General features: G+C 39.7%; 2 protein-coding genes across 12 annotated transcripts in view; one reads left to right on the top strand and one right to left on the bottom strand.

Moving 5' to 3' along the window:
* Positions 1-183: 183 nt before the first annotated feature.
* On the bottom strand, positions 184-12,382 carry tbc1d22b (TBC1 domain family, member 22B). Of its 2 annotated transcripts, none has more exons than XM_067525657.1 (14): positions 12,073-12,382; positions 8,292-8,348; positions 7,736-7,925; positions 7,474-7,642; positions 6,991-7,158; positions 6,743-6,813; positions 6,320-6,448; positions 6,170-6,235; positions 4,585-4,699; positions 4,266-4,372; positions 4,123-4,198; positions 3,842-3,969; positions 3,387-3,482; positions 184-2,523 (listed from the first exon to the last, which is right to left on the bottom strand). In XM_067525657.1, exons 1-14 carry the CDS (start codon positions 12,126-12,128, stop codon positions 2,356-2,358), a joined length of 1,596 nt encoding a protein of 531 aa, XP_067381758.1. In that variant the 5' UTR covers positions 12,129-12,382; the 3' UTR covers positions 184-2,355. The 2 variants fall into 2 exon arrangements, with proteins under 2 accessions (XP_067381758.1, XP_067381759.1); XM_067525658.1 differs by having other exon boundaries at positions 184-2,484; positions 12,073-12,381.
* A 1,361-nt stretch (positions 12,383-13,743) lies between these two features.
* The window catches only part of myt1b (myelin transcription factor 1b), a 94,871-nt gene continuing 91,098 nt past the window's right edge, over positions 13,744-17,516 (top strand). For 8 of the 10 annotated variants that reach the window (XM_067525641.1, XM_067525634.1, XM_067525645.1 and 5 more), the window contains exons 1-2: positions 13,958-14,029; positions 15,074-15,189. In XM_067525641.1, the coding sequence (XP_067381742.1) occupies positions 15,084-15,189 (106 nt within the window). In that variant the 5' untranslated portion in view covers positions 13,958-14,029; positions 15,074-15,083. Of the gene's footprint in view, positions 14,030-14,775; positions 14,918-15,073; positions 15,190-17,516 lie in introns of those variants that run through there. The other 2 variants (XM_067525640.1, XM_067525638.1) reach the window with 2 other exon arrangements.

The raw sequence follows: 17,516 nt of genomic DNA, 5'->3' as shown, positions 1-17,516 counted from the left end.
AACAGTGATAGTCTTCCCTCTACATGCACACATATGTTAACATGAATAATAAAAATCCTTTAATATAAACAAATAATGTAAATGTATGAATACACAGTGAGTACTATAATGATTTAATAATTCCTCAGCCCTGACACACGCACTATTGAAGCACGGTAAAAAAAAAGACAGTATTGGCCTGAATAAAGGTTTGGCATTTTAATGTTGAAACAACATGAACCCTTTTTTCATTTTGTCAGCCTCTGACAGTTCAATCAATATCATATTTTAAAGACATGTTACTTTTACATAAAAACAGGATGAAGTCATGTGGTAGGGACACAATCAGTCTGCACACCTGAATGAAGAAAACCTACTTTAAGGCTAAAGGTATATTGTAACACAAAAACATCAAAAATGCTCCAGGCAAATAAAAAAAAGAAAGATTGAATGTGCCTTAAAGATGCAAAACTGACAATGAATGAAACATAAAACTGATTTTACATAGTGCTTTACAAGTATCTGCAGTAGCACTAATGACATCAATTCTACAAGGACTTCAATTTCTGGTTAAACCACCACATTTCAGAAGAAATTAATGCCGGAAACGTAATTAAGATGTAATAAAATCAGGAAAGACTTTTCTAAATCCAATCTTCTGGACTCTACAATGGCCGGAGGCATCAGGTGCAAAGCAAATGTGGATTTAAACGTTGCTTAATAAGCATTTGCTCCAGAATGGTTTAACATTCACACAATGGTAAGATAATCAAAGTACCAAAAGTTAATGATTGTCATATCTTTAAACATACTTCATAATTATCACTGGTAATGAAAGTAGACGAGTAGTAATGCACATATTCATACACCCTCCCCTAAAAAAAATCTAAAAACTTAATCACAAATACGTTTCCTGTATCATGTCACAGAGCCATCTAACCTAAAGCACATATAAAACACAAGCATTCATGACAACGAAGCATTTATGCATGATACACTTTAAAAGACAGGAGTACATTACAAATACTCATATCAAAGGCAATGTCATATTGTCTGAGCTGCACTGTGTCCACAGACTGTCTCAAGTAAGATAGTATGACTCCTACAGAACAGTTGAGCATGTGCCAGTTTTAAGTGTGTTAATATGTGCCACAAACTCGAAATAAAACTGTGTCTATGTTGTTTAAATTTAATAACATTTAGAACTGATATATGAACGGCTAATTCCAAAGCTACACTATATTATAAGTATTCGCTCACCCATCCAAATAAATGAATTCAGGTGCACAAAGCAAGCTCCATAAAAGACATGGATGAGTGAGTTTGGTGTGGAAGAACTTGACTGGCCTGCACAGAGTCCTGACCTCAACCTGATAGAAACCTTTGGGATGAATTAGAGCAAAGACTCCGAGCACTGTGTATTATGTATTTCATAAACACACTCTTAAACCTGGTGGAAAGCCTCCCCAGAAGAGTTGAAGCTGTCATAGCTGCAAAGGGTGGGCCGACGTCATTTTAAACCCTATGGATTAAGAATGGGATGTCACTAAAGTTCATAGGGGTCTAAAGGCAGGTGAGCGAATACTTTTGGCAACATAGTGTACGTTACGAGAAGGTCTCCATTTGTCTAAGAGCCTCCTAATAATTAAGTTAAGTATTTTAAGTAGGCGAATCTGAATATCCACACTGGCAAACTGATGCCACTTTTAACCAAAAAAACACAACCTGAAATGAAACACTACTGTTGCTGCCTGTCAGTTTTACACATAAATACAACCTGAAATATTCAGCACTGGTGACCATTGAGTTGACTGATGGAAACTGTCCAAATTTGGAATCTTTACGCCCTGATTGTACAGTGCAGACCTAGTAAGTCTAAACCAAAACATGGCAACTCACAACCCAACAGTGTCATACTAAAAGCTAATTAATGTAAAAGGAGAAAATGACAAATAAAGTATACTTACCTGGTTTACATCATTTCCCCCTTGTAAAACAACTATTAAAACATATCTGCAAAAAAATATAATCTATAAAAGGATGATCTCACAAACATTCATCATCCCTTTATATTACAGCAGGTTCTGCTGAGTTTACACTTCACGAGAGAGACAATAAATGCTGCATGACCAAAAGCAGTATAAGTAAACCAAGATTGCACGGGGTTGGTTATTTATACTGTAACAGTCCACTCATACAGTGCAGTGCACTGAACGTGAATGCTCTATGGCTGCACCATAATCCCATATCCAGTGTGATAACGCCAAGCAGCGGATGCGCTTGAATCAGGCTCTATGTCTGGAGTACCTCAGACCCTCATCTTGTCACAGTCTAGTCTCACTGTACATTTAAAGGTGTCTGGTGTGATGTGGAGGCCTATTTCTTGTAGTGGCTGGGTGCATCTGCGAACATGTACTTTAGTCTATAAGCTTCAGCGAGAAGGAGACCCACTTCCTCGTTTCCCCAGTGGATTGTAGGAAGGTTCTGCAGTAGCATGAGAAGGCCCTGAAGAGCAACAGAGAAGTAGTTCTTGTGACCGTGACACTGTTTTTAGAAAGCCATCAGTTACTAATAGCATCTGTGCATGTACAGAGTTTTCAGAAATATATGCAGTATGTGGGTTACTTTGCAAAGTCAACTAAGAGACAGCTGCATTACATACTGACTGCAACCCTAAATGCAACTAAAGTAATTCCCTATTACTTTAGTTCCATCCAAACAGCGACAGAACATATATGGCTGCTTTATTTCCTGATGATGGAGTTGTATTTGTGCGTCATTTCTGAAAGCACAGAAAATTCATGTTTGCAAGCACACAAATGATATTTTACAGAGTAACGATTACGGCATTAAAAATCTTTTAATTTGTGTCTCTAGTTTTCCTATTTCTTTTCCTTTCTCTGCCTTCTCAGTTGATTCTTAACCTGAATATTGCAATATGTAACAAATGAATGTTTCTTTGTTTGAAGATAGTTTATATACAAAATATTTATTGCATGCTTGCAAAAAGAATTTTCTGTGTTTAATGTCCACACACATGCTAGAAATGAGGCTTAATTGGCCACAGGCCATAGCTCCACAAACACCATGCACTTATTAATATTTCTAACAAGTTAAGTATTCAGAATTTATGAATACAATTCATATTATATATTACATTATTGGCTTTACATTATTGTCAACTTAATAACCCGAAATACGATCGGTTATACTCACAAGTCTAAAATAAACAGCAGCCACAACTGTGTGTGTTTATGATCAAAATATTTCCTTTAGTCTTAGAAAATAGTCTTTAAATAAAACCAACTTCACAATAAATATGCAACTTTCTACCATCTGTCGACACTGCAATTAATATTTTGTGGTTGTTCTCTTAGTTATGTGTGTAATTACAAAGGCAGAGGTACCTGAAAGTCCACCATGGAGAGGATTTCCTTGCGCCACTCGATAAGGAAAGCAGCACAGACGTACAGGTGGAAGTGGGAGAACCCCTCTGCTTCAGCCTGTGGAAAAGAGAATATTGCAGCCAATTTCATTATGGATTTGACTGTTATTCAAAAATTACATGCAAAAGACCAACAAAGTAAGTCACTGGCATGGACCACAGGGTCAGTGGTTTGAACCCCGGTCCCGGCTATATGTTGAGGTGTCTATGGGAAAGACACTGAACCCCCAACAGCCCTTTCCTATCTGTGCAGTACCGGTCCAAGCCCGCTAGAATTTGGGGAAGGTTGCGTCAGGAAGGGCATCCGGCGTAAAAACTGTACCAAATAAACATGCGGACAATGATCCACGGTGGGACAAGCCGAAAGGACTCTGCTACTGACATGGATTGCTTTAATATGTAAGTGTTCTGCTCTACCTGGTAGGTGTCCCAGAGACGGATAGTGCAACGAAGTGGCAGCTCCCTCATCAGCAGATTGTTCATCCACCGAAAAGCAAACTGCAAGTACTCCACCTCATACTTCTTGAAATGATTGTGAATGTCCTCTAGAGACAGGTAACACACAAAAACAAATCCTTACACACAACATAACAAACTTGTTTCCTGCTCATAGTTCCTATGTGGAGCCAGCAACACAGCCTTCTATCACTTCCAACATGCTGAACTCATAGCTCAATCGATCAGAAGAGCACACTTACCATCTATCCTGCTGACCAGCTCCTCTAAAGCTTTTACTTTGTTCTGGATCCCAGGCTGAGCAAATGTGTAGTTGTCCTAAAAGGAAGGCAGTGTCAGAAAACTGTCATATTTAGTTGTTTTATGTTCACTGAGATGAGCAGACCTGTATGCCATCCAGCAGCTTGCTCATGCACCAGAAGCTGTCAGCTTCGATGTTTCTCTGAGTGTCCAGAGGCAGTGCTGCAACTTCAAAGTTCTCCACATCCTCCGCTGCAACAACAAAGGACAATAAATGAAACAGAAAGATGCCTAAAAAAAATCTTTATCATTCTGTATGTGGCTACAACGTAAAACAAAAGTGTAACATAATATAGGTACAGAAGAAAGAGCCTCACCAGGCAAAAAAAAAGAAAAAAAAGAAATCACTTTATTTTGGTCCAGGTGATTATCATTGGGTTCTATGCAACCCATTAGTAACTTACTGACAAACTCAGACAGGAAGACAACGAAGAAGGGTGTGACCAGGTCATTGATTCCCTGGACGTAACCACTTGCTGGGTGACGAATAGCCCATATAAAGAGGATACGCTCAAACACCTGAGGAAAGAAACGACAAAGTGTGTACTTGCTGTGTGCACTAGATTTATCATGAGGTAATAAGGGTTAGGGTTAAATAATGGTAATACATTACCAGTGAAATCATTTTCAGTATACACTCCCTACCAAAAGTATTGGAGGAGTGAGGCCAATTCCTTTATTTTTCCTGTAGACTGAAAAGATTTGGGTTTGACATTAAAAGATGAATATGAGACGAGATCAATATTTGCACCATTTGTGCTATGTGTACCAGTACTGTGGCTCACATGTAAAATGGGTGGGTTCAAACAAAAGGTATCTTCTAATCTGTGTATCTGATCCAGATGTAAATACCTGGAAATAAAAGTTGAAATCTTGATCTCGTCTCATATTAATGTCAATACCAAATGTTCTCGGTCTACAACAAAAACAAAAGAAATTGGCCTCACTGTTCCAATACTTTTGTAAGGGGAGAGTAATTCTCAACTTTCAGTTGCAGTACTTTAGGTCCATATTATGTTGCTATAAGTTACAGTAGTTTATTGTTGCTTTGGCTCAGTATGGATTCAGTGTCACACTGATTTTCTGAATTCTTACTGTGAATATCCAAAGCACACTGACAACTGGACCATATAAAAAAATATAACTGACGCTGATCATAAATGCTACAAATTCCATGATCTAATCAGACTGTAATGAAACCTGATCACACATTTCTGGAAGCTCTGGACACAAATCTTTTGAATGACCACATAAAATACCACATTTTTGAGGAACAAGCTATGATTAAATTAGTTCCTTTTTAAAAAACAAAACCAAAAATCAACACGAAAGTTCCTGTGCAGACTAGTATTTGACCTTCCTCAATATTGGGCAGATACTCTGCCACAGTAGAACAGTAAACCATTCACAGTCTTCTAAGCTATGAGAGTTTAGTGAATACATTATTCAAACCAGGAATGTTTGATAAAGTGTCACACTGCCATATCTTAGTCCACCTAGATAAAGGCCACAAGGGATGTAAAAATTATGATCTCAGTTGTTCACAAACTTGATGTTGTGTACTTTTTATTTCTATGGAGTCTATGGAGATTTAACAGTCACAAAATCGGTGTGAAATGAAAAAGCAATGTTTTCATGCCTCTAACTCTACACATCCCACTGGTATTCAAATTGGTATTTGTGATGGTATTAAAAGGATTCTTGAAATCTGTCTCTTCTGCTCTTTGTTATTTGTAACTGTAAAAAAGTTATTTTTCCTCTATGTCAGCATCCAGTTTTCTAGAAATGCGATTGGTCCATGAATGGGCTGCTGGCCTGACAGGAAACAGAATACCCCTGCTGATGGGTTACCAAGGTAATCCAGCGGGGTTAAAAGACCTTCCCCCAAAAATATATATTGGGACAGATAAACAACAACAAACAATACAAATGCTACAATGTTGGTACTACACATGCACATGATTTACTTCTATTATATTTGAACAGTACCTCTTGTACTGCAGCCTGCTGGAACAAGGGAATCAGAGGGTTGGTTCTTGGAATGTCGATGTGGATCTAACGGGAACAAATATTACTTAGATGACAGTTAAGATCATAATGTGAGGTGCACAGATCTCCATTCCTTGACTGTGGTATTACCTGTCTGTATGTGTCTTTATGGTGCTCGTCAGTTCTGGAGTGGTAATACTGCTCTATGAAACCAAAGTATTCTTCTCGCTTCCTTTTCAACACCAGCTCTCTGCGCTCCTTGTTGGCTGGCAGGTAGCCCTGTGAGAGACCACAGAGAGGGGCGGAAATACACAAGAGAAAGTGAAGTGAAAGTTGTTTGATTACATTATAACTTTCACAAAAACAGAACAGCCCAGACATTTGAGATAAGAGTAAAACGAGGAGATAAGGTTGCCTGTGAGGATAAGGCCTTCGACGGTATTTAAACACTTTTAGAAAGGAGGCTTCATTAAAAGTAAAAAATGTGACTTGGACTCTCCAAATCCTCTGTGCAGGAACAAGATGCAGACCACAACTATAGGATATTGCGAAATAGAAAGTCATGAGACTTACAGACAGAAGCCTCCACGTGATTGGCCGCACTTCTTTTGGCATGCCCGACCAGCTGTGCTTCCGGAGTTCTTCTGTGAGAGTTCAAAGCAAGATAAAAAGCATCTTTAACTGGTAGAAATTCTCACTCAGATCACCATTTTACTCACACAACAAATCTACACCCAACATATTCAGCTGGTGAAGCATTACCCTGTAACTAATAGTCATACTATGAAAAGTGTTTGGCTGTGTTTGCTCTTCAACGGTACCTAGATCAGTGTTAGGACTAGACAGCAGCTGCTTGAATTTCTCTAGCCGGCTCTTCTCCCGCACTGTCATGGGTGGTGCCCCCGATGCGTTCTGGTCTGAGATGCGAGCCACCAGTGGGATGATGGGACGTACTGGGAGAGAGTGCTGCTTCTGTAGTGTGGAGCGAACTATAGAGAAGCCAAAATGAATAAAGGAATGACAATTCTTTTTTGAAAATTTGTTAATATAGCATTAAAAACTTGATGTGTTTAACAATGAATCCTGACTGAGTTTGATTATTGTATAAATAAGAGGAATAAAATACACTAGACTTATTCTCGCCAACTGTCTGACAGTTCTAAGATGATATGTTGTTTTCCTACAACCCAAATTCCAAGCCCTGACAGCTGTTACAGTTTCTTGTTGCAAAGTCTGTAATTAGCTTTGCTATGAATCACCAGATAAGATCCGAGTAGTAATACTGCAGCACATTAGCAACATACCCAAGGACGAGTTCAGGTGGGCCTCGCTATTAGACTTGACAACTTTGCCATTGAGATCCTTGCAGTCTAGCTCTTCCTCCTGATCATCCTGGAGGTTTTGAATTTCTACCCTGGGAGGTGCCGCTCTGTCTTGTGTCCTCCTTTCTGCATCATCACACTGATTCTGCAGCTGCTCAGCGGTCATAAACACACCAGAATACATCCTTTAGTTTCAGATTAACTAAACTGTTCTTCAGTTATATAAATTATGCCTTGTAGCTACCTGGTTCTGTGTGGATGTATAGTTCAGGCCTAATGACAGGGATGAAGATGGAGTGGGAGTCCCGAGGAAATCCTCGTCCTCCTCATCATCAATGTCCCAAGCATCATTGGTGCTGCGGGCAAACTCATAGAAGCTGCAGGCCTTTTTAGGCTTGGGATTGTTGAACTTGGGCTTTGTGTCTTTGGGATACCTGTGAGGGACAGATCTGGAGGTTAAAACTCGCAAAAAAGCGGAAGGAAAGAGAAAATATAACAATATAATTTTCTCACTCAGTAGTTTGCAGACACAAAGCTTTAAAAGGTAACATTACCATAGGGAACAGACACAAAACTGCAAAGCCAACAAAAAGGCCAATAAAACACAGAAATTCTCTCAGTTTTAACATTAGGTCATAGCCGTGCTGTTCTGCTGCATGCAATTTACACATGTTCATGTACTGAAAGCATGGAGCAATCTGCTGCAAAACAAAGTTGAAATTAGGAGTAACACAAACACGATGCATTGACAGGAATGACATGATGTCAAACGGCACGGTCCACTTGTCTTGAGCACTTACGTGCGCCGCAATCGCGGGTCGAGCGGTGGATGCTGTGCTCCATAAACTGGCTGTACACTGTAGAAGATGTGAGACATGTGACATGTAGTCATCGCTGTGCAGAAAAACACATGCAGCTTCCAATTCTTGGACCTGGCTAGTTATATTAGTCAAAGTTTGACTTTTTCCAAGGATCTACACATTAATTATTGTTTAAAGGGAAAACTTGCCGATGCACGTCCCGTCCTTAAATGTGTTGCTTTTCCCACACATATTTTCTCTTGTTGCCTAGTTGCAGTACATTTTTCAATTTATTCCACAATACAGCACATTTGTCTCAGGAAGGGACAACTCCATTTAGTCCGGTATTAATTTCATCCTTTGCAATGCACACTTTTATAAATTAGAATATTTGCAATGTGCAGAGAGTATGCATGAGAAGGGGCCACATCATCAAAGAGAATACCAACTGTATGTAATATTGATCCATCCTCACCCAGCTATCATAAATAGAGGCGAGGTACAACCTGGACAGGTCACCAGTCTAGCTGCTTAATATTTAACATATCCAAAATGTGCATTAGTTTGGTTTTTATTTTTGCTTCTATTGCCACCACCTCTACAAGATTCTTTTTTACTTTTCCCGTGTCAGTTTACGTTTAGCAGCGTATGGCATGGTCTTCTTGTTCAAAATGGACCACGAGAATTTGATGTTGGTGTTGTGCCTTCTAATGCAAGAGTGCAAGCTTGACCTTCATGTTTTCCTGACAAAAGCCAGACCACATGGGCAGGATGCTTCTGCAAGTTATCACAGCCTGAATTGTTAGACTGCGGGTTGTGTGAGAAAGGTTAAAAATCTTAACAACTAGGTTTTTGGGGATCAGTGAAAATGTGTTTTATTTTGGGATCTTCCTGCAAATACAGCCTCAGATTATGCCTTCTATCAACAAGATGACTGCTTAGTTTCTCCTTCCTATTAAATTACGCTAATCCTGTCTTTTTTTAGATTCTTCTGTTTTTAGTGTGTATTGAACAGAACTATGGGACAGCTTGTGCAGCCCCCCATGTTCTTCACCACCCTGTGCTCGGCATTATGTTCAGCGGATGTGAGAATCTTAATGCTCAGCTTCTTTCCATCTCTCTGCTGACTGAACGCAGAAAGAGTGAAGAGTCACAGAATGGGATTCGGGTCAGTCCCACAATAGCCACTACGTTATGTACTTCATTTCAAGTAGGTTGGATGTTTTTGTGCAAATCTTGCTATCATTGTGTAGATGTTGTTGCTTGTCCCGCCTGAGGCGAGAACATATAAACCTAAATCATGTCATTTGCGTAACTTAACTGATAGTAAGGCTGGTGGCTGAGAATTGGACCTGCTGATTATCTGGCGGTGCCAGAGTCTCTTGTTTACCCACCAAAGACTTCTTTTATCAAGGACAGGCTGCAAGACTAGCTTCTTGCTTTCCTGTTCAATCGGACAGTACGTTCGTATTTGTGTTTTCAGCGGTCCACCCACCACAGTTTAAGAGAGATCAGAGTGTATGACAAAGGAAACAACGCCCTCTCCTTAGAGATCCTGTCCTCTCAGATTTCCCAAGCACACTGCCCCCACCCCCAAATCCTTCATGCTCATAAAGCTAATCAGAGTAATAAATATATAAACACAAATGCAAAAGCGTGAATAGGCCATTTCTTATCCATTACACGTTTTCATTTGAAACAAGTTTGCTTGGTTAAGGAGAATAAAAAAAAGCCTGAGATTCTCAGTGCCCAATATAACCAATTATGTTATTATTATAACCATGATGCCTATTATGCAACCTCTGCAAGTCGAGACTGTTGGATAATCTTGTGGGTTTCATCTTGTATTTATGTTTTGGAAAAACAAATGGTTACTGCTACTGAATCTACTACATGACACGGTGTTACATGAAAGCCAATAACTGGTGCTAGGACTAACCCGGTGTCCAGGCCTCATCATAGCTATAAATAATATATAAATGATCCTCATAATTCCACCAAGTATTCAGGAACACTACTATTTTCATTACACATCATATAGCAAAGCAGTACAAAGTAATACATTTAGTAAAGTACTGTACTTAAATACAAGTAGTCTGTGGTACTTTACTTAAGTATTTCTGTTTAATGCTATATTATGCTTTAACTCCACTACATCACTTGTCTTTAGCAGGAGCTAGTGTTTCATTATATTTATCTAGTTAGTTTTCGGGTTAAAGATTTAACATAACAATCATCTAAAATTTCAAATAAAACATCAACTTCAGCTAATGAACACAAATATGTATGTAGATTTAGATTAAATTAGTAGGTTCCAGCCATTTTGACATGTGACAAGTTACAAAAAGCAGTATCTCAAAGGGATTTCTCCTGTAAACTTGTCAAACCTGTAAACTTAGTTTTATTTAAATTACTACAAGTATCTGAAAAGCAAAGATTAGGGAAAGGCCAAAACATTTATATAAACTTGTGCAGCAGAACTTTTGTAGTTTTTTTCTTTTTCACTTAAATCTAAGTCCACTACTCAAGTTTTAGAGTTTTTGATGAGGAAATCAGTGTATTTCAAACAGTACCAAATTTGATGTTGATACCCCCATAAATAACGTTTCTTCAGATATCTGAAATTTTCAGACCTCGTTAAACTGAATTTGTGTACAGACTAAAGCCGAAAGCAACTTCAAAAACCTGATTTATGAGAATTTCACTTGGAAAATAATTGTCATTATTTTATTTACAAATGTTTCCTTTCATTAGTTACAATAAAAATCTAAATGGTGGGGGATACCCGCCCGTGAAATTAAACTTTTTCAAAGGAGGACATTTGTGCATTTGTGCTGTAAAACGCAAACAAACTTTCAAAAGTGAAAGATCTAGCACAAAAATTTGACTAGTAAATAATTACAAAATAGAGGCCAAAGATCTCCGTTATCTAGAAAGGTGGCGTGAAACTAAAATAGCACAGAGGGTAACTGTGGAGTTAATTCTAACCAATTTATGCACAGATATGTGGTTAACCCATAATAATACACCTCAATTTATTAGCTGACGAGATTTTGTATCAACAACCTGCAAATTACGGTAGTAAGATAAAAAGTACACCATTTCCCTCAAATTGTAGCGGAGTAAAAGTCAAAGTATTATGAAATAGAAAAACTCTTAAGTAACCTACTATTCCTCAAGTACAGCACTTGAGTAACTATACCAAGTTTAGTAACTATACCCCCCCCAAGCTTCCTCTGTAAACCAAATATAGACCCGATGAACTGATTCTTGTGGATGAACTGCTGTTATTTGTTTGTGTTATTGTATTCATGTGATGCACGTGTGGCTCGCGCAATAGACAAAAAACAATCGGACATGACAGCAGTGTTCTTCGCCGTGTGTCAGTAACTGTCAGAAAGCATATGGCGGGCGATGCTCCGACAGAATGACAGCTCCACTGTGAAGAGATGGGGGTCTGTTTATCGGCTCATACCGTCCCACGAGACGGCGGAAAGGTCGGGAAAGTCCTCAAGCGAATGTTTTAAAGCTCATAGCTCCCACAGTGTCACCTAATGGCTACTATTTATATTAACACTTTATGCTAATGTCAACTAAAGAGCTCCGCCGTAAGCTAGTAGCGTGACTATTTACACTTCATTTAAGCTAAGACAACATATGACTCATTTTCCTGAACTCACGGCTGATAATATTGAATATTATTTTAACACTTTCCGTCTGAAACTTAGTAAAGAAAAGTAACGCTAACTTAGTGGTGCTCCGGTGTGAATGAGGCACCTACCTTCCGGGAACCTTTGGGTTTCTCCTCCAAAAATTGATCCTGTTGTCGGCTGCCATACTCGGATAACACAACCGCCGTCAAACCGACACCGACACCGGGCCCTCGCGGGAACAAACCATGGGGAGCCCGTTTCCGCGTTTCACTGGTTACACCGCGGCCCGCGCTCGGCTCCTTCTGCTGCAGCTCCGCATGAGTTTTAAACGGTCGGGGGATTGTGATGTTTGGCGTTCGCGAGCGATGATGGGTGAAACTGACAGTTTGAAGTCGCCATCTTGGAGCGCACCGAGCGAGGCGTGCGATTGGCGGATGGGTCGAACAGGTGCAGTGACAGTGACCAATAGGAAGCGTTGGTCAAGTGACGGTCAGGGATGCGAGCCGCCAAACACACACAGAAAAACATGAGGGATTCAACATGTGGAGGTTCACGCTGGTAGGGGAGAGTGTGTTGTTTTTATGTGCTGTTCAGAGGAAAACGTGTTGGGATGGCAGCCTACACACATCTCACTGAACACACAAAATGACCACAAAACCTTTTTAGATTTGTTTTTACATTTCATATATATCAGATGACATTTAGAAGTTCGTTCACTCACTCATGAGACATCACTCATGTCTCATGGAGGACATTTCACATCTCTGTAACTATTTTGTGTCTGTATTTTGTGAATCGTTTTTTGTAATTGTTGTCACTAAGAACGTTGGTCAGTGATGAAAGATTAATTTTGTTTATAATAACATGACTTGTTATCAGGTCTTTGCAGTTGTTTTGTGTCTTACTGTGTTTCTGGGGTATTTTGCAGGTGAGGCCTCTGACCCCTGGGCCTGTTGGTCTGTGTGTCCTGGCGGCCTTGCTGTTAGGCAGAGGTATCAACCCCCACACAGCAGTGTCATTACTCAAATTAATAGTTCATTGACAGAAAATAGTTTGGCAGCAACTCAGAAAATTCATCAATTGTTTGAATAATTTTTGATTTCTTTCTATTTTGAGGGCTTTTTTGGGGGGGGCGGGAGTTTCATAGAGAGATAGGCAACATGTACAACATAAAACATCCCCGCAATAAAGATGTGGTATGCACTGAAAACGTTAGACTTTCAGGCTTCTATTCAAACAAATTTGGACTTTGTAAAGCCAAATTACAGTATATGGAGTAAACCTGGGGTCCTAGGCCTGATCAAATTCGTTTGCTATTATAACATCGAGTATCAGCTCATCTTTTTGAAATTGCAGCATTTTTAAAACAAGACATCAAGAAAATGATTGTCAAATACCAGTCCAATAAAAATACGGTTGTACAAGCTGTGAGAAAGTCTAGATTTCACCTCGGGCTAATCACAAATCTTTCCATGTCCTCTAACCTTAAATAGTGGAAACCACAGACCTTGCAGACAAATCAAAATACTTCCACTGTGTTATGAGGCTTTCATTTGATTTGTTTTGACGTAATACTTCTCTTTTTTTTTTTTAAAAAACCTCTCCCCAGATGCTGCACGTTTGGCCTCTTTCCACACGGGGGCGGACATCTCCTGCACCGACGAGAGGCCAAAATGAAACCAGTTGAACAGCCTCCTATTTACTGTAAATGTTTGAAAAGTTAGTTTTCCACTTGCGCTGCTTTTTACACATCCGCATGAGACAGCTGACAGCACAGAAGGCGTGGAGATATGTTTTACTTCAAATAATTACGTGAAATGAAATCAGCTAACTGTTTTATTTAACATTTATTAGTATTTTCATGGCCCTGAGTGACTTACATTGAACATTTTAAAGTCCTTGTGTTCCCATTCAAATGCAGTCAAATTGAGGTTTTGGAGACACGACTCGGTTTCATTTTACATGTTGACATGTATTTGAATTGCAGGTGCTCCTCTGTGTCTGTTTGTTTAGGGAAATCACAGCAACTCCCCACCTGTGCTCAGCTCCTTCAGCGTCCAACGGACTTCAACTGCCAAAATCCAGGTGAGAATTTATATTTGGGTTACTTGCTGTTGCTACAGACATATTTTTACAGGCTGGAAACAAGTGTGTGTTGATGGTTTAATGTCAATATGGAAAATTAGCTCTATTCACACATTTTCTTGGATTATCGAATTGTAATGGTTTTCTTGCGAGGGTGGAGAATTCTATTCTTGCCTCGAGCAGGTCTTGTGATTTTTCTTTTTTTCTTTTGCCACTTCTTTGTTTTTGGTGTGGTCAGCTCACAAAAGAAATCAGCTGTGTGAAAGAAGTAGGGTGAGAGGAGATAAAGGAGTCACAAGGAAGCGCAATAGAGAACTGTGTGTGAGACTGCTGGAGTTGCCTGAGGCACAACAGTTTGCTAACTGACACTCTAGATTCACATTTCTTCTTTTTACCACTACTTATTTCTCATCTTTTAGATTGAAGAATTTTCTTTTCTAACTGCTGAAAGTACAAGTGGGTTTTTATACATTAAACCCTTGAAAGTGCTTCTGTAGAGTACACTCAACAAAGCTGGTTTTTCAAAATAAGTGTGATGTTCTGTGGCACATGTCACCAGAGTTTAAAGCTCGCAGCTATATTTTGGTTTGTGTGACCTCTTGTTTTGCTCACCCACCTCACCCCTGAAAGGGTGGCTTTGTGACTTTTTCTTTCTCTTTCCGAATGCCTAAGTGGCAACAAAACCAATCCGACAGCATTTTTTTTTTTTTTAAAGAAAAAGAGGAACTTTTGTTGTCATGTTATCGTGGCAGTTGTGCAGCTCTACTGTAGCTCAACAAATTTACAGGAAACATAGCCACAAGTATCTGAAGAGAAGTTGATTTCTGAGAAGCTTTTAAAGATTCTAACTTTTCAGTAGGAGTTTTTCAGAGCTTTTTGTCAGAAGAGGTAAGTGTTGTCCTCCATGTCATGTATCTAAAGTTTACACAAGATGATATTACTCTGTCTGGGAATAATCACATAATATATGGAAAAACTGTAATTTAGGTTTTTAAGAAAATGGCTACACTGTAGTGCACCCTAATCGCTTTGTTTCCTCGTCAGGCACACGGTGATGTACGGACGGATTCTTTATCCCAAGTTCAACAGGTCATCAATAGCTGTGCTGATAGGTTCTGACTGTGACAAGGCCATGAAGGATAGTGAATTTTCTGAGAAAGGTAAAGGTAAAGTACATACCTTACTGTGAGGAAGTGTGTGTGTGTGTTGCCAATTTGTTTATTTCTTTGTCTTTCTAAAAATGCAGCAGTAGTTTACTGTTACATTCATATATATTCTCATGACACCTATAAGGGAACTCGAGGATTTGCTTAATCAGCATGTTGTTTGTTCAGATACATTCAGTTGGCACTTTGCTAGGTGCCCCATGATGATGAGATGGTGTCCAGGTTTTGCTAAAATAGATTTAGAGAGTGAAAAGTCATTTGGTCACCTCCATGAGGAAAGGTTGTGCTGCAAGACTGTTTTATTAGACTGCACCGGCTTTAACTTGCCGTACCTAATAAAGTGCCAGCTGAGTAAATAGGCTGTGCCTGTGTGTTGTCTGAAATGGCAACTGAAAGGATGGTAAAAGTGGTCTAATAGGAAGAGTAGGAGCCTCTAAAAGTCCACCTGAAGCATTTTGCCTCGTTTGCCTTTTTGAGAATTGGTTTATAAACTGTTGCTCATCCTCTGAAACCACTTCTAGATGGGGTTTTTTTGAAAGTACTTTTTGCTGATTGGGGTATTGTGTTTGTTTAGCAAATCATTTGATTCAACTGCTCCTCTTTCTCTTTTGATAGTGTGGTCACTTTTTGTCTAATTCAAAATTCTTTCGAATACAAGTGATCCTTTTTTCTCAAATGTTGCACAGTGCCATGCACGACGCCGTCTGACACTTTTACTTAGTTGCGATGCCATATCTCCCACAATGCTTGAAGTTCAGCCGTATTTATAACAGGTCCACATGGGCTGTCGGTTGATTTACTTCAACATGTCTCAAATGCTTAGTGCATTTCTTTGAGTTGGGGTGCATTTGTTTGTATTGGATGCTGTTTTTTGTTTGTGCATAGGATTGTGTAAGGGTACATCCGTCTATTCTGTATAGGGCTTATTCTGGTAAGGGTCTCAGGGGTGATGGAGCTGATCTCAGCTGTCATTGTGCAAGAGACGAGTTACACCCTGGACAGGTCGCCAGTCTGTCACTGTGACACGTAGAGAGTGACTCATTTATGCTCACATTCACACCGACGCACAACTTAAGGTCACCAGCTAACCTGACTGCATGTCTTAGGACAGTGGGGGGAAACCGGCGTAGCTGGACGAAGCCCACACTAACAAAGGGAGAGCATGCACTGACCTATTTATAAAAACTACAACCGTTTTGATACAGTCTTTGAACATTTTAAAATTTAGTTTTAACATGCATTTGCCAGTTTCCAGTTTCTCCCTATTCCGCACTGCTGCACTAACTCAACCCAGGTGTTGCTGCTAGCTCACACATGGCTGATGACCTTCTGGTTGTGCAGCACCTGACCCCATATCAGATTGAGGTTAGCGACATTTAACACCCCAGTGCCTGCTTATGGCACATTAATCCTCAGATAGCGCTTTCTAACGTGGCAGATAAATCTATGAAGGGGAAGGCTGATCCACGCTTTCCTCGAACACCAGGTGGTACTGTCAGTGTCAGTGCCAAATTTTGTGTGGCTTGGTGCTCAAGAAGTCTTTCATATTTACTTAAGTAATTGATTCCAAATGTGTGTGTTGGACAGCAAAAACAAAGAGCTTTTGCGCCCGTTTTTTAATCTATCAAGTACAGTTGCATGGATCTACAAATGCTCTATTTCTTGTGTATGTTTGTGTGCTAAACTGACAGAGGAGAGAACAATTTGGGTGTTGTTGTGTGCACTTATCGTAAAACAACACTTTACACAATGTGCGACAGTGTTTACTGCTGCTTTTAGCAAAAATCCATTCTTTCCTCTGTGTCATTATCACCTAAATAATATGGATACACACACACACACGTAGAAAACCACCCCCTATACTCCTGCCAATGACACACTCGGTTTAGCTTTGCAAGAGACTGTGTATTTGTGTGTGCGCGCCCAGTGGACTGAGTTATGAGCGTGAATGGAGTGAATGGTATTTGACCATGTGCATTGTGTTTTACGAGATGAGCAGGCTTTAATGACTCTGTCACTAGTAAATGGGCTCTGATTTGTAGCACAGCTGTCGCTCTACACTCTGATCAAGTCAGGCCGTCTGGAGACACCCAATCACATACAGAATTAGCAATTATTCAGCACATACCCCAACCCCTAAACATCCTTACTAAACCATACATGCTCACAGTGCACTTCATGTAGATTGAGGTTTCTGGCACAAACAGTCTCGTTAGTGGATGTTGTCAGTATAGAAAGTAAGTGTAATCTGAAGTCTAATCAGAGTGAAATTACAGATGTTGAGAAGCAAGCAGCAGTCAGACATAGGGTGTCATATCCAA

This window comes from Channa argus, chromosome 13 (assembly GCF_033026475.1).
Source record: "Channa argus isolate prfri chromosome 13, Channa argus male v1.0, whole genome shotgun sequence".
Lineage (NCBI taxonomy): Eukaryota > Metazoa > Chordata > Actinopteri > Anabantiformes > Channidae > Channa > Channa argus.
The sequence above is the reverse complement of the archived record's forward strand: the minus strand, read 5'-3'. Positions and strand labels throughout refer to the sequence as shown.

Bases quoted from the DNA above. Each gene is read 5' to 3' on its own strand.
- tbc1d22b (XM_067525657.1), bottom strand. From the start codon at position 12,128: ATGGCAGCCGACAACAGGATCAATTTTTGGAGGAGAAACCCAAAGGTT. The intron at 7,926-8,291 runs GTAAGTGCTCAA...TGTCCCTCACAG, and splicing joins GACCCGCGATTGCGGCGCAC to GTATCCCAAAGACACAAAGC. The intron at 3,970-4,122 runs GTAAGTGTGCTC...ACCTGTCTCTAG, and splicing joins GCTGGTCAGCAGGATAGATG to AGGACATTCACAATCATTTC.